Source organism: Microtus pennsylvanicus, chromosome 10 (assembly GCF_037038515.1).
Source record: "Microtus pennsylvanicus isolate mMicPen1 chromosome 10, mMicPen1.hap1, whole genome shotgun sequence".
Classification (NCBI taxonomy): domain Eukaryota; kingdom Metazoa; phylum Chordata; class Mammalia; order Rodentia; family Cricetidae; genus Microtus; species Microtus pennsylvanicus.
In genome coordinates, this window is record NC_134588.1 from 69,254,341 (window position 1) to 69,270,787 (window position 16,447).

Genomic DNA, 16,447 nt, shown 5'->3' on the forward strand with positions numbered 1-16,447 from the left:
TGTAGTCTTACTGCTCTAGCTAGGACCTCAAGAACTATATTGAATAATATGGAGAGAGTGGGACAACCTTGTCTTGTTCCTGATTTCAGTGGAATTGCTGTGAGTTTCTCTCCATTTAGTTTGATGTTGACTGTTGGCTTTCTGTATATTGCCTTAATTATGTTTAGGTATGCTCCTTATATCCCTGCTCTCTCCAAGACCTTCATCAAAAAGGGATGTTGTATTTTGTTGAAAGCTTTTTAAGCATCTAAAGAGATGATCATGTGGTTTTTATTTTTCAGTTTGTTTATGTGGTAGATTATGTTGACAGATTTTCGTATGTTGAACCATTCCTGCATCTCTGGGATGAAGCCGAATTGATCATGGTGGATAATGTTTCTTTTTTTTTTTTCAATACAAGTCTTTTATTGTCCCAAAAGATACCCCAAATCATATTAAAGTTCAGGTTCTTGTTTCTGGAACTGGTAACTTAGGTCTACTCATCAGGCTGCTGCACTGTTCCCTCTTCAGACACATAGATACCATCCAAAAACTTCCTGACATCCTTGTTCTTAACTGTTGTGGCCTGCTGTATCAGAGCCGCCGAGTTTGAAACAAGTTCAATATCATTTCCTTCAAGGATTAATTCATCCTTCTGGGCTTGAGAGACAGAACAAGCAACACCTGTCCTCATCCGAACCCTGCGGATGTATTTTTCACCCAAGAAATTTCGGATTTCAACCAAAGACCCATTCTCTTGAATAACGACGTTGATGGGGAAGTGAGCATACACGGACCTCATCTTGTAGCGGAAGCCCAGCGTAACACCCTTGATCATGTTTTGAACGTGGCTGCAGATGGTTCTGACAGTGGCCAGTTCCTTCCTGTTGCCCCACCATTTGTCAACCCGGAGCCTCTTCTTCTTCTTCCCAAGAAGGCTCAGCTCTACATTGATGTGATTGAAGTCCCTCCGGAGGGTTCCTCTGGGGCCCTTCACAATGACTGTGCGCCCCTTCAGAGTGATGTCCACATTTTCTGGAATGTCGACCGTCTGATTGCTGAGAATGGTCTTCATTCTCGCAGTAGATGGGGCAAAGACGTGGATAATGTTTCTGATGTGTTCTTGGATTCGATTTGCCAGTATTTTATTGAGTATTTTTGCATCAATATTAATGAGTAAGATTGGTCTGTAATTCTCTTTTGGAGTAATGTCTTTATGTGTTTGGGTATCAAATTCAATTAAATTCAAAGCTGAAATCAGCAAAATAGAAACAAAACAATAAAAAGTATCAATGAGACAAGAGTTGGTTCTTTGAGAAAATCAACAAAATAGACAAACCTTTATCCAAACTAACCAAAAGGCAGAGAGAAAATATCCAAATTAACAAAATCAGAAATGAAAAAAGGGGGAAATAACAACAGACATGGAGGAAATATAGAGAATCATCAGGTCATATTTTGAAAACCTGTACTCCACAAAATTGGAAAACTTATAGGAAATGGACAAGTTTCTGGATAAATATCATTTACCAAAATTAAATCAAGACCAGATAAACAAATTAAATAGACATATAACTGCTAAAGAAATAGAAACAGCCACATAAAAAGAATTTGGCAATGTTCCTTCTGTTTCTGTTGTGTGGAACAATTTGAGAATTGGTATTTGTTCTTCTTTGAAAATCTTGTAGAATTCTGAGCTGAAACCATCTGGTCCTGGGCTTTTTGGGGTTAGGAGACTTTTGATGACTTTGCCTCTCAGGATGGACCCATTACAACTCTGTTGTCTGGCAGACTGTATTCCATAAGCTCCTTCACAGGCTGCAGGCCCTCTGGCTTAGCCACCGGGACAATCTCCTCATCCAGGAAATCAAGGCAGGAGAGTCATGACTTTAAGTGTAGTCTGGACTACATAGCAAGACCACGCCTCAAAAAGAAGTCTATCTTGAATTTTAGACACCTGTAAAGACTGCTGCTTTAAATTGAAGTTGTCTGGTTACACAATGGGAAAAAATAGCCTTCTTTATTCAAGGGAACCACTGTCTTAGTTAAAATTTCTACCATTGTGATAAAACATCACAGCCAAAAGCAACTTGGCGAGAAAAAGGTTTATTTATGATTAAAACTCTCAGGTCACACTTCATTGCTGAGGGAAGTTAGGGCAGGAGTCTTCAAGCTGAAGACAGACGCTGAAACAGAAGCCATGGAGGAGTGCTGCTTACTGGCTTGTTCCTCCTAGAATGTTCAGCCTGCTTTTTAACAAAGACTTATTTTATGACTATGAGTGCTCTATCTGCATGTACAACTTTATGCCAGAAGAGGGCATCAGAGACTTTGTGAGCCACCATGCAGTTGCTGGGACATGAACTCGGGACCTCTGGAAGAGCAGCCAGTGCTCTTAACCACGAAGTCATTTCTCCGGCCCCAAAATTGTATTGTTTCCTTTTTATCATTATTTTTTTATTTTATGTTCATTGGTGTTTTTGCCTGCATGTATTCCATGTGCAGGTGTCAGAGCCTTGGGTGCCTGTAACTAGATTTACAGACAGTTGTGAGCTGTCATGTGGGTGCTGGGAAATGAACCCAGATTCTGTGGAAGAGCATTCAGTGCTCTCTTAACCACTGAGCCATCTCTTCAGGCCCATCAGCGTGGCTTTTTACACAACTCGGGACTGTTGGTACTGCCCACAGTGAGCCAGGCCCTTCTACATCAATCATCAATTAAGATAATACCTCACAGACATGCCTACAGGCCAATCTTACGGAGGTATTTTTCCTCAATAAGATTCCCTCGCCCCAGATATATCTAGGTTTGTGTCAAGTTGACCAGATTGGAAAAATTCATTATAAAAAATTAATTTATTAGCAATGCAAGCAGGATAAGAATATTAATTGTGATATGCATATGAATTTTTATAAGCATTAGCAAATAATAACTTTGCACATCCTGCTCCATTTCATTGAAGTTCTAATTGACTTTGGGGAAGTCATTACTGGAAGAGCAGGCCTCCCCCTACCAGCTCAGGTATGGCTGGAGTCTATTAGAGGAATCCCTGCAGCACACATGGCGTCCAAGGGTACTAAGTGTCACCAGGCTTCACAAGGCACTGCGATGGGAACACAAAGACCTGTGATTACTTTGTATGATCCCCTAGGGATGTGATAAATAGTTCATCATGTTCCTGATTCACTCACTGGAACTTAATTCTGCACTAATCACAAGGAGTTATGCAGATTCCACAAATTAGTGTCCCAGTCCTCACAGGTCCTCCCCACTTACTCATAACATCAGTCAGACATCAGGGCTCATGAGGCACTGGTCCTTGCTGAACTATCAGCTATAAACTGGGGGCCTTTCTATGAATTCTTCAGGGTTGTTAATATTCTAGACCAACTTCCAAAACTCAGAAAGCATTATACCTGCAATTACAGTTCTGCTACAAGAGACACGGGTCAGGGACAGGCCCCTCTCCCCACCCCACCTCCCAAAAAGGAAAGAAGCATAGGGAAAGGATTATAAAGTCCTCAACTGCCAGTAAGCTCCAAATATCCAGAGCTGTAGTTGGATTTTAGTATGTAGACAGGATTGAGTAAACCGCTAACCACCTGATCAAGTTTAATCACTTGGTTTTGCCTTTTTGGGTATATGCACCCAAAACCAATACAGACCAGATCAGTCCTCCTACCCTCAGACTAGGATGTACTGAAATACATCTGAATGGAAATGGCCCAATTTGATGTTCATTAAAGGAGAAACTTACTCCACTGTTTGGAGTTGAGGCATACTGCAGCTCAATGCAGTGGGTGTCCTGTTGCTAACAGGTTGTTGGGCACCTTGCTCAGGGTAGGCTGTGTATGTGCAGGTAAGAGTCTCAAGCTGCCAAGAGCATTATTACTAAAACAACAAGTGGAGTCCAAGGTGGCTGAGCTATTCCTTATCCTTGCCTGCTCTGACATCACAGAAGAAGGGACCGAAAGAGTGAAACCCAGAGGCCGGGAGGGAGATGCTGTCTTCTGGATGTGACATGACATGGCTGCTGCTCTCATCAAATCTCAGCAACTGTGTTCACCGGCACAGGCAACATTTCAGCATGCGTGGAAGAAGCATTTCCAAGGCCCCACCCCCTCTGAAGAGCTAGTGTAGCTAGCTGATAGCTGCTGGGTTGGGAAGAGTCATTCTTCTTTGGAGGTGCTAGGTTTCACATGTTCCACTACTGGTACCCTAACTGGACTCTGAGATGTCAAGGCAGAAAACAAGGACATGAAGGTAGAAGTGGAGGTGTTGGGGGAGCCTAGGAGGGGTTGGAGATAGTTATGATTATAACACTATACATACAGGTATGGAGTACTTTAAGAATAAATAAAAAACATTTGCAAGATCCTCAGTCGACAATCACTTGTCTCCATGGGCCAAGTGTTCCCAAGTGGGCAGAGCAGAAGGATTAGCAAAGACCACAGAGAAATTGTATTGAAGCAGCAAGAGTGGAGGATACTGAGGACCTAATATAGCCTCCAAAATTGCCCACACCCTGTCCCTGCTTCCTCCAGACTCTCTCAGAACAGCACTGCAAACTGCAGATCAAGCATGCAACACAGGAGTCTGGAGGTGGGGGATGGGAGGGCAGCTATCATTCCAACCATAACAACGTCAAAACGAGGCCAGGCGGTGGTGGCTCACGCCTTTAATCCCAGCACTCAGGAGGCAGAGGCAGGCGGATCTCTGTGAGTTTGAGGCCAGACTGGTCTACAAGAGCTAGTTCCAGGACAGGAACCAAAAACTACGGAGAAACCCTGTCTCGAAAATAAAAAAAAAAAAAAACAACGCCAAAACGAAAATACTGCCCTGCCTCTCCTGCAACCTGAAATTTCCAGGAGTGTAATTAGGCTCAGGTAGGAAAAAAATCCTAATATAAAATCAAAGAAGAAACATGAAATAAAAATTGATATGTCATCTTAAAGAAGAAATTAAAATCTGCACCGAGATTAAATAATACTAAATACATACTAGATTTGTGGTTGGAGAGATGACTCAGGGCCTAAGAGTACTTGGTGGCTACTACTGCAGAAGACTCAAATCCAATTCCCAACACCCACATAAGTTCACAGCCATCTGTAACCCCGATCCAAGGGATCTGACACACTCTTATGGCCTCTGTGGGTACTGCATGCATGTGGTGTGCAGACATGCATACAGGCAAAACACCCATACACAGAAAATAAAGATAAATAAGATCTAAGACACAACTTAAAAAAAGAAATTTGCTAAATAAATTTATGGAAAAATGATGTGCAGCCTCACTATTTGTCCATCCAACCACAGTGTTTGTTCTCTCCTCCTCCTCCTCCTCCACCTCCTCCTCCTCTTTCCTCTCTCTCTCTCTCCTCTCTCTCCCTCCTCTCTCTATTTCTCTCTTGCCCTTGTCTCACCCCTCTTTCCAATAGTAACCAGGTTTACAGAGAGTGTTACAGAATGTGCAAGGAAGGCTATATAAACTATTTCTTGATTTCTTTCGCTCTTATATTTATGGTTCTGGAACCCAAAGCCTTGCACATGCTGAGAAAGTGTTCTACCACCGAGCTACATTCCAGGTCAGTGCTACACAATTTCTATTACTCAATTAGTTTAAAAGTATAAAAAAAAGTCCAAACATGTGTCTTCCCTTTGAGAAAACATTCATACTTTTGTGCATGTATTCTAAGACAAAGTCTGCCCTAAGAACTATGAAAATCAACTTTATATGCCTGTAAAAACAGAATACCTAATGGGCCACTCTTTTGTTAAAACCTCTTTGCAGTCATGAAAATGTTTGCTACAACAGAACCTGAATATTCTGAATAATTAAGCTAAATGTGCAAATTGTGTGTTGTTTATCTTTACAAGTCTACACACATGGGCCACAAGTAAGCTTGTACACGCCCACACTTAAAAGGCCTACGCTAGGGTTCTGCCGTGGTCTTCATGGAGCCATAGGAACCCTCTTTGTGCGTGTGCGCTGTTCCCTGTTCTTCTGTTTCTATAACTTAAATCACACTAGCATCAGAAAGCAGTTGCTTTCGAGTTAAAATGTGCACAATCCAGGAAGGGGCCCTAGCCCACCTTGTCTGTGTGCAGTTGTTCCGTTCCTACCAGCACAGATCACGCTGCCATCCTCATGATTTTGCAGAATCATCCTAAGTAGTCTTCCCCAACAAAACACAAAATACGTTTCTAATAAAAATGATTAGCTTTACATGGCAAGTCTCTCACAATGCAATTAAGACGGTATTAAGGGTTTTCAAAGGCACCAGCAGAAACCATAACAACAGCATAAAATGCACAGTAAAAAGATGGAATACAAGAAGCAAAGCCATCTCATTAAAAACACGGGCTTAAGGCTGGAACTGTCTAGGAGCTCATCTAAAGCCCTTCTTTTCCCCAGCAGTAATTTTAATTTGAGGATGCCAACGTCAAGAAGGCTTGTTTTTCCTTCCTTCACCATGCTGTTTTCACTTGGGCACCTCGGAGGCCAGGGATAGTTATCTGCTAGGAAGGATGCAAATGGCAAGAGGCAATGCATTGCTGCAACACTCACAAGAAATAAAGCTAAGTAGATAGTATGCATGCATTTAAATATGCATTTCCTGTGAACATAGAACTAGAGGCAGCTTTAAGCAAAGCTGGCCCCTCTCTTCCCACTCATGCCTGAGTCTCAAATATTTCTCCTACGTCATGCCAAAGTAGTCAAAAAAAATCCTACCACTGAGATATGCCCTTAAAGTATGTACTTCACCAAGAGTCATTATTGAAAAGCAGTGCTTGTTGGAGCACACTCAGCTTCATCACTGATTTTCAGTCCAAAGGACGGACTTGGCATGCCAGAGCAGAGAACACACCAGGGACATTTGAAGAGGACATCTGGGAAGCAAAGACTCACAAGAGCAGCTGCTTTTTGCCAGTTCTGCAGGCGTGCTCAGACAATGAATACAGTCATCAAGTTCAAAGTACTCTCCATGTTTCCAAATCAGGGAAGTGACCCTTCATTTAACCTTGTTAAATTATAGTTGACAGTAGGTCACTGGTCATCTCCACTGGGCTGCTTCCTCGATCAGCTGCATGGTGAGGCCCTGTTTGGGATCTATGGTACCCTGGTCCCAGGCTCAGAGTCTCAGCAAGCAACAGCTTGTAATAGGATCCCACTGATCAACCTTGCTTCTCTGACCCCATAGGTTATGATGCTCTTGATACTCAGCAAATACGTTGTCCAGGCAAACACCATCACCTGGGCAGAGTCTTTGTCACTATGGGTGTGCTTCAAGGGCAGCTCAAATAGCTCCACACTAACCGTTATTATGTCTGTTAAAGACTGTAGGCTTGGGCCTCCCAAGTCCCATAGTTGAGGCACCACTCCCACCCCCGGTGAAATAAAACTAAGAGTTGGGGGCTTGGAAGATGAAACTGTAGATGAGGACTTGAGGATGAAGCTCCATTGGCTGTCCGTACCCTTTAAATGAGAGAGGGGTCTAGGGAAACAGTTCAGTGGGCAGAATTTGCTTTGCCAGCGTGGTAACCTAAGAATGAATTTCCAGAACACACGTAAAAGCCTAGGTCTATGGCCTGCATCTGGTCAAATCTGTAATTCTAGGAACAGCATGATGGGAGACGAAGCCTGCCTAAGTGCAAAATTCAGGGGTAAGTGAGGGGGCACACCAACACCTCTGGTGTTGTCCTCTGACATCTGCATACAGCACACATTCACACTCAAACAAAGGCACGCATGCACACACACACACACACACACACACACACACAGCATCTACATCTACTGTGTGGGGATATGGCTACCAGAAGCCAAATCCATAGCTATACACTGCAGGTAACAGGGTCCAGAAAAGAATAAAGCTGTCAGTCTCTAAATCTTGGACTTCTAGGTCTCCAGAATGGTAGACTAAATGAGCTTGCTACTTAACCCCCCCCAGGCTGGGGCATTTTGTTAGAGTTGTCCGTGATCCCTAAGATTAAAAACCGATACAGAGAAGAATGGGGCTGCTATAAAAGGCGCAAATACAGAAGGATTTTTGGAACATGGCGATGAGCAGACTGGGCTCATGAAGCGAAGAGAAATTCCTGCAGAAATGTGAGCGGTAAGAACGGTCCTGATGAGGTCCCGGATGGAAAGCAGCAGGCTTGCAGCCGTGGGAAAAGGATGATTCTCGTTGTAAACGGCAGAGAGCTTGACTAAACTGTGATCACACTGTGACAGGCAGAGCTGGCAAGTGAGGCACTGGGGTCTTTAGGTGTGGATATCTCTAAGCAAAGAGTTGAAGAACTGATTTGGCTCCTAGAAATTATTTAAAGAAAAAAAAACCCTCCCAGACAAGTCTTACACAAAAAAGAATCATGACTTAAAAAAATTATTTAGTGCACTGCCAGGCTGTCGTTATGGGACAAAGAGTGAGATGAAGAAGAGAACTGCCATTCGATGAGGAGACCGACATGGGTGTGGACCACAGGTGAACCCAACCAAGTGAAGCTGCAAGGAAAGTAGAATTACAATAGTGGAAATACCACCAGGGTCACAAAAGCAACAGGACATGAGGAAGAAAGTTGTGAGCATGTGTGTTCTGTATACTTGTGAGGGCACACCAGTAAAGCTCTCACCAGGACAACAACAACCAAAGGTCCAAATCTACTGGAACCTTCAACTTGGACTCACTCTGCCGTGTAGGCCACTCAGCCCGAGCAAGAGTGTTCAGCAGCTCAAGCTAGGACCCCTTCACATTTGCAAAGCCTTCTGCTCCATTCCCTCATTCATCTGCTCTTTTCTGTCTAAGATCTTGCTGTTTAATGTCTCTGCTACAGCAGGGACAGAGCTAGGCCAGCCAGGTCAGCAAGCCCTAGCTGCCATCCAGCTGCCGATGGCTGAGCTGTAGATGTGGCCTGAGATCTGTGCATCCTCCCAAGAGCAGCCTGCATCTTCTGGATGGGAGAGTCAGGGCAGGCATGGAGACCCGGAGCCAGACAGACAATATTTGCCGATAGGTGCTGCAAAAGATTTGCGGGTCCTAAGTTATACGCCGATGTTTGTGTTGGGACCGTTTTAGTAGTGGCGGTCAAGGTCAGTGTCAGCTATGTGCAGATTCTTGGCCTCTTCCAAAGAAGTGAAAGTAAGAGCTCAGAGAGATTTTCAAAAGTAGCAAGGTAACTATATTGAAAGTGAAGCAGCAATACACATCAGAGAGAGATGCGGTTTAAGACTCTCTGATACTCAGAGACCTGCCAGTGAGTGAGCACTCACAGCGAACCACTGGCAGAGAGTGAGGGTACTCAGAGACCTGCCAGTGAGTGAGCGAGCGAGTGAGGACAGTCAAGCACCTGTCAGTCAGCGAGTGAGGGTTCTCAAAGACCCAGTTCTTGTTTGGTACTTCCTCTTAGAGGTTCAAGAGGAGAAGCTGGTTCTAAGGGGTGTGGTTTGGGTGGTTTTCTGTTTCGATTGACAGACTAAGTAACATAGTCATTTTCTACTGTGTATGCATGTTCGTTCCAATAATTCATCTGATTTTAATAAGTATGCCCAGGTATACATAGGTATCAAATAAAAAATACAAAACTCTCCCTAAATGTTATTTGAGAGCTCACAGAGTCTGAACATACAACCAGGAAGCCTGCATGGAACTGATGTAGGCCCTTTGCATATATGTTACTGTTGTGTAGCTTGGTCTTCTTGTGGGACTCTTAACAGTAGGATCAGGGGCTATCTCTGATTCTTTTTTTTTAAATTGTTTTTATTGAATTATATATTTTTCTCTACTCTCCTCCCTTCCTGCCCCCTCTGCTTCTACCCTTTCCTATAAACCCCACACTCCCAATTTACTCAGGAGATCTTGTGTTTTTCTACTTCCCATGTAGATTAGATCCATGTATGTCTCTCTTAGGGTCCTCTTTGCTATCTAGGTTCTCTGGGGTTGTGAATTGTAGGGTGTCCTTTGCTTTATGTCTAAAAGTCACTTATGAGTGGGTACATATATATATTTGTCTTTCTGAGTCTGGGTTACTTCACTCAATATATTTTATAGATCCATCCATTTATCTGCAAATTTCAAGATGTCATTATTTTCCACTGCTGTGTGATGCTCCATTGTGTAAATGTACCACATTTTCCTTATCCATTCTTCAGTCGAGGGGCATTTAGGTTGTTTTCCAGGTTCTGGATACTACAAATAATGGTGCTATGAACATAGTTGAGCACATGTCCTTGCGGTATGATTGAGCATCTTTTGGATATATACCCAAAAGTGGTATTGCTGGGTCTTGAGGACGGTTGTTTCCTAATTTTCTGAGAAATCACCACACTGACATCCAAAGGGTCTGTACCAGCTTGCATTCCCACCAGCAATGCAGAAATGTTCTCTTTTCCCCACAACCTCTCCAACATATGCTGTCATCAGTGTTTTTGATCTTGCCCATTCTTACAGGTATAAGATGTAATCTCAGAGTTGTTTTGATTTGCATTTCTCTGATGACTAAGATGTTGAGCATTTCCTTAAGTGTTTTTCATCCATTTTAGATTCCTCTGTTGACAGTTCTCTGTTTAGGTCTGTACCCCACTTTTTATTATATTATTTGTTCTTTTGTTGATGAATTTCTTGAGTTCTTTGTGTATTTTAGAGATCAGCCCTCTGTCCAATGTGGGGTTGGTGAAAATCTTTTCCCATTCTATAGGCTGCTGTTTTGTCTTGTTGACCATGTCCTTTGCTTTACAGACATTTCTCAGTTTCAGGAGGTCCCATTTATTTATTAATTGTTTCTCTCAGTGTCTGTGCTAGTGGGGTTATACTTCAGAAGTGATCTCCTGTGCCAATGTGTTCAAGTGTGCTTCCCACTTTCTCTTCTGTGAGGTTAAGGGATACAGAAAAACTTCTGGAATGCAGATGCTGAAGTGTAGCAGTCATTAAAATGAAAACCAGGGATGCCAGAGCCGAGAGATATTGCGAGATTTCACAAAGCTAGAACTGCTTCTGGGCTGCCTGGCATGGGCTTTCCTTGGGTTTCCTGTCACTTGCAAGGGAAGAGACTTGTAGCTTGTAAGACCCACCACTTGGCACTCACTATGCCCATACAAGCACTATGCCTCACTAAGCCCTTGTTGACTTACCGATTGAGTGGACAGCACTGTTTATTATTATTTTCCTTGATCAGATCCACAGTCAGCCCATGAAAAGGAATAAGGACCTACGAACGAATGGTTTGGGTCTCTTGCTGCCCAGCCCTCGGCTCAGTGTCATCAGTTAGTTTGCTGTTGCTGTGATGAACACCATGACTAACAGCAACTAGAGAAGAAATGGTTTCCTTTGGCTTCTGGTTTCAGAAGGAGAAGAGTCCATGATGGTGGAGAGACATAGCAGCAAGTGGCAGGCATGACGACAAGAATGGAAAACTGAGCGTTTGCATCTTCAAACTGCAAGCAGGAAGTAGAGAGAGCAAACTGCAGGTAGGGCCAGGTGATATACCCCCAGTGAGGCACCTCCTCAAGCAAGGTCACACCTCTTAACCTTCCCCAGCACCACCAACTTGGGACCATGTGTTCAAATACGTGAGGTGAGCCTATGGGGGAGTTTTCTATCCAAACCAGCGCGTCTCGTGTTCTATTCTTTCTCCATTTCAAAAGTACATTCATGTTTTTTCCTTTGAGGGTACCATCACATAAAGATGAAAAAATCTAATAAAATGTTTTTGACACGTTTTTAATATCTCCTATTTAAAGAAGAAAAAAATCCACTGTGAGGTATGTAAAGCTTTCATAAACACATGGCATTTTATTTGAAAGTTTGGGTCTAGAAGAGCCAAGAGGTAAATGGCAGGTCTATAATTATCCCTCTACAGTCAATAAACTTCAAATTGCTATCTACTCCCAAAAGCAAAGAAATTTTTAAAGTATTTTGTTTTGAAATTTCAGGTATTACATATTCATTAACTTGCTGTGCCATGGAGTTCTAGACACAGAAGGTATTTTGTGGTAATGTTTATGTAGTCCGTCTGGTTGGGATTAAAGAAGGCCAGCACAGCAGGTCGGCTCCCAAGCTCAGCCTGGGAGGCTCCAGGAAGCTCTTCACAGACTGCATGGTATTGACTCAAACTTATCTCCTGATCAATACCTTCTTCTTAGCTGTGTTTTCTATTAACTTAGTGATTTGTATGCCTGTTAGACAAGCATTCAGGTCATACCAGTTATAGCAGCGCACAGTCAGGCACGAGGGAAAACGAGGCATGGCTCTGTACCTCAGGAGGAGAACGTAGACAGACAGATGTGCAAACTTACCATGAAGAATCTCAGATAAAGAACAGCCACCAGGAAGATGGCCCAGCCAGTAAAAGCACTTGCTACCAAGCCAGAACACTGAGTTGGATCCCCAGGATCAACGTGGTAGAAGGGGAAACCCAATTGTCATGGGTTGTCCTCTGACTTCCAAATGTGCACTGTAGCACATGTATGTGCACACACACACACACACACATGCATACATAAATAAGATTAGAAATACAAACTGTCTAACAGAAGTAAACACAGGCTGCGTGGGAAATTCCAGAGGACAATTCAATTAAGCGTAAAAAGGTGTCCAAGGGCCATCTTCCTGAGAAAGCAACGCCGGGGCTATCTTCAACAGTCCACACACATCACCTGTTCACTGTAACTATGAATTAAGGCCTGGGTCTATCTGAACACATACTTTACACCCAACACCAGCATAGGGTCCTGCTCTTAAAAAAAAAAAAAGCCAGAGCTGTCAAATTCGTCCCCTTTCTCAGGACCTTCCCTGTGATCCTGTGGTGAACACAGGCCAGATGTACATGATGCTTTCCTAATCCGTTCATTCTTTATGCAAGTTATAATCATGTCAGCAGAAGAAGTTTTTACTCCAAAATTTTTACTTCAAGAAATACAATGAAATGCCGGGCGGTGGTGGCGCACGCCTTTAATCCCAGCACTCGGGAGGCAGAGGCAGGCGGATCTCTGGGAGTTCGAGGCCAGCCTGGTCTACAAGAGCTAGTTCCGGGACAGGCACCAAAGCTACAGAGAAACCCTGTCTCGAAAAATCAAAAAAAAAAAATACAATGAAGTAAAATTTTAAAAAAAATGCTTTATATACCAGTTATGGAGTTTTATAGGCCCTTAAAGAATGAAGTCATATCATTTTCAGGAAAATGGGCAGAATTGGAGATCATTGTGTTAAATGAAATGAGCTAGACTCAGAAGGACAAACATTACAAGCAGAGATTGCACCTAGCTTTAGAAGGTTGTTTATGTACTATGACGGTAGAGGAAGACCTGTCGAGGAGAAGATGAGGAGAGCAGGAATAGGTGATGGGGAAACAGAAACAAAGGGCAAGGGCACTCTGGGGACCAGGTCTGCCTGCCCCTCTTATTCCCTCACAGTGTTCTATGCACAAATGTCAAATTCAGAGCCACTGTGTGTATGCTAACTCAGGGAAATAGTATAAATAGAAAATATTTAACATTTTTATTTCTCTTTGCCTTTTTCATCTACGTGCAATGTACATATTGTGTATTTTATATTCGATTTTTTCACATAATAAATGTTGGTGTTCTATTACTAATTAGGGCTCGTGAGGAGTTGCTTTGCAGTGCTAAGAATTGAACCAGAGGCCTCAAGTATGCTAGATAAACACTCTCTCATTGAGCCAGGGCCTATCCATGCTGGTCTTGAACTCACTATCCTCCTGCCTTAGCCTCCTGAATGCAGGGATGGCCTGCTACCACACCCAGTACAGTGAAGAATTAAAATGCTTTTCTCATTCCCTGGGCACTCAAACACATTCTTATCACCTACTGTAGGGAAGAATGCTACAGTGCAGGCCTGTATTCTATGTTATATTTCTAAACGTATTCCCAGATCTAAGGTGAGAGATAAAGGGACAGCAACGCGGATTATCAATCAACTCGGGAAATTTCATCAAAGCCACCGGCCAAAGCAGAGTTGTCATTAGCACAGAGACAAGAATGTAAGGCATAGAGCAGCCTGGGGTCCATCTCTGACACCAGGCCTCCCTGGAGAAAGTAATGTTTCCTTCAGGCTTCAATATCCTCACCTGTCAGAAAGGAACATGATACAGACATTCTATATGAAACAGAAAAGAGATGAACTATACCACAGTGTTCACAGGAAGTACCTTCCAGACATTAGAGAGGACACGGTGGTGGGACAATGAGGAGACTCCATTGTGTGAGAGACTCAGAGCATCTCATCTTGCCTGATGTGGGATTGGCTGGAGAGCATTTCTGATACAGCTTTAGCCGTTTATCTTTGAGGGTATGCAAGGATATCCTGGGACTTTTAACATAGCAATATTCCCTCCTTGCTTACTCATTTTAAAATAGTTTATTATTTAGTTGATTTAGTGAGTGTGCATGCATGTGTGCATGCATGCATGTGTAATCACATGAGCATGACATAGCACGAGGGTGAAGATCAGAGAACAGTTTGCAAGAGTCTATTTTCTGCTTCCACCATGCCAGTTCCGGTTCAGCCATGCCGGTTTCTGTTCCTCCATGCCCATTCCAGTTCGGCCATTGCCATTTCCGGTTCCACCATGCTGGTTCTGGTTCTGCCGTGCTGGTCTTAGGGGCCTTTACCCAGTGAGACATCTGATGTCTGCTTGCTGTTTCACTCTCAAGGATATTCTGTTTGCATACTGACTTATGTTGGGTATCAGCCAGCTTGTCCTCTAGACAAGAGGACCGTATTGTACAGCTTCAATTCGCTCTGAAACCAAAGTTCAAGTTTTTCTTCTTTATTTTGTTATTCAAACAAGTCACCGCTGGAGCACAGCTATGGGTTTGTCTTAGTTGGGGTTTCTAATGCTGCAATGAAACACCATGACCAAAAAGTTGGGGAGGAAAGGGTTTATTCGCCTTACACCTCCACATCATTGTTCATCATTGAAGGAAGTCAGGACACAAACTCAAGTATGGCAGGAACCCGAAGGCAGGCACTGATGCAGAGGCGGTGGAGAGGAGCTGCTTACTGGCTGGCTCTCCATGGTTTGCTCAGCCTGCTTTCTTAAAGAAGCCAAGGACCACCAGCCCAGGGTTGGCATCATTCACAATGGACTGGGCCTGCATCCATCAATAGCTATTTAAGAAAATGACTTACAGTTGAATCTTACAGGAGTGTTTTCTCAAGTCAGACTCCCTCCCTCTTCAGATAACTCTAGCTTGTATGTCAAGTTGACATAAGACTAGCCAAAAGGTTTCCAGCCCTCACACCGCCGAGTCAGCAAGTCTGCTACAGCAATGATTCCTCCTACCAGTGTCTACATTGTCACTTAAAGCGGGGTGGGGTGGTTCTGCATTTGCCTTCCTTTCTATTCATCCTCTTTTATCAACACTCTAAAACTCAAGGTTAACAGAATCAGGGCTTCTAACCTCAAAGGCTGGATACCAACAACTCCTGAATAGAAACATTGTTTCCTCTTTGTTTCTTCTTGTAGAAAAGGATTATCTTTAAGGAAAGTCAAGATATTTAGAACAACAAGAGGCTTCTTAGAACTAGCAACATTCACAATTTGAGACCTCCCACAGCACATAAGTGTTTGCGCTCTATGCTCATGAGACCCATGAGTGCTAGTGGTATTTGCAGTTCCAGAGAGTGGTAGTTTTTGTATTAAAGTTCATTTCCCAATCCTGCAATCATAGTCTCTAGGAAACACTAGAGAACATTTGTTGAACAAATGTCTGTACTTGAGTCTACAAGAGGTGCTAAAAATTACATGTCTGATACTCACTAACTCTTATGATTCAGATTTTGTTCCTCTCCATAACGAACAATTCCATTTGGGGAATAAAATGAGAGACTTTAGCCCTTGAGTAGCTGGCATTTCATTGATTCATGCTTCAAGTAGATGTTGAGCAAATATAGCACTGTAAAAGTAGTCCAGTGCACAAGCAGGGTAAACCTACCTCTCTCCTCACAGACATCTCTTGTTGGAGAGGTGTACATCTTCCAAGAGCAACATAGGGAAATTTCCGCATTTTTCAGGAATGTAACTGCCATTTTACATAGATTTTCTGGTAATATCCTTAATAAGTAGGCAGGATTGCACCTTTTGAAGCATTCTGAGTCTGTGCCACACAGGGTTTAAGAATTCCAGTTTTATTTTTCCAAGTTTGAAAGAATAAGGACAAAATCGGGTCTACCTCATGACTTAAAAGCATAGTTAGAAATACAGATTTGTGTCGCCAATACAACAAAGAAACATTGACTCTTAAATATTTTTAAAATAATCAGGCTTCAGTGAGCACATTTCTGCCAAAAGGGAGAACGCAAGGTCCTGAAAGTCCTATTAACTGCCAAGGCTTTGGCTCCATCATGTGGCCATTTGGATTATTTTACTGTGTTTTTTCCTAAGTTTCTTATGGTATCATTTAGAAATGTAAAAATGCATGTACCTAAGATTTACAGCATAATGTTTGTC

At 42.9% G+C, this 16,447-nt stretch overlaps 1 protein-coding gene across 1 annotated transcript; it reads right to left on the minus strand.

Annotated features, from left to right (window-relative positions):
- Window positions 1-375: 375 nt before the first annotated feature.
- On the minus strand, window positions 376-1,070 carry LOC142858310 (large ribosomal subunit protein uL6). Its single transcript, XM_075987490.1, has one exon. It carries the CDS (start codon window positions 1,052-1,054, stop codon window positions 476-478), a length of 579 nt encoding a protein of 192 aa, XP_075843605.1. The 5' UTR covers window positions 1,055-1,070; the 3' UTR covers window positions 376-475.
- Between the last annotated feature and the right edge of the window lie 15,377 nt (window positions 1,071-16,447).

Excerpts from the sequence above, each read along its gene's own strand:
- LOC142858310 (XM_075987490.1), bottom strand. The coding sequence starts at position 1,054 with ATGAAGACCATTCTCAGCAATCAGACGGTCGACATTCCAGAAAATGTG.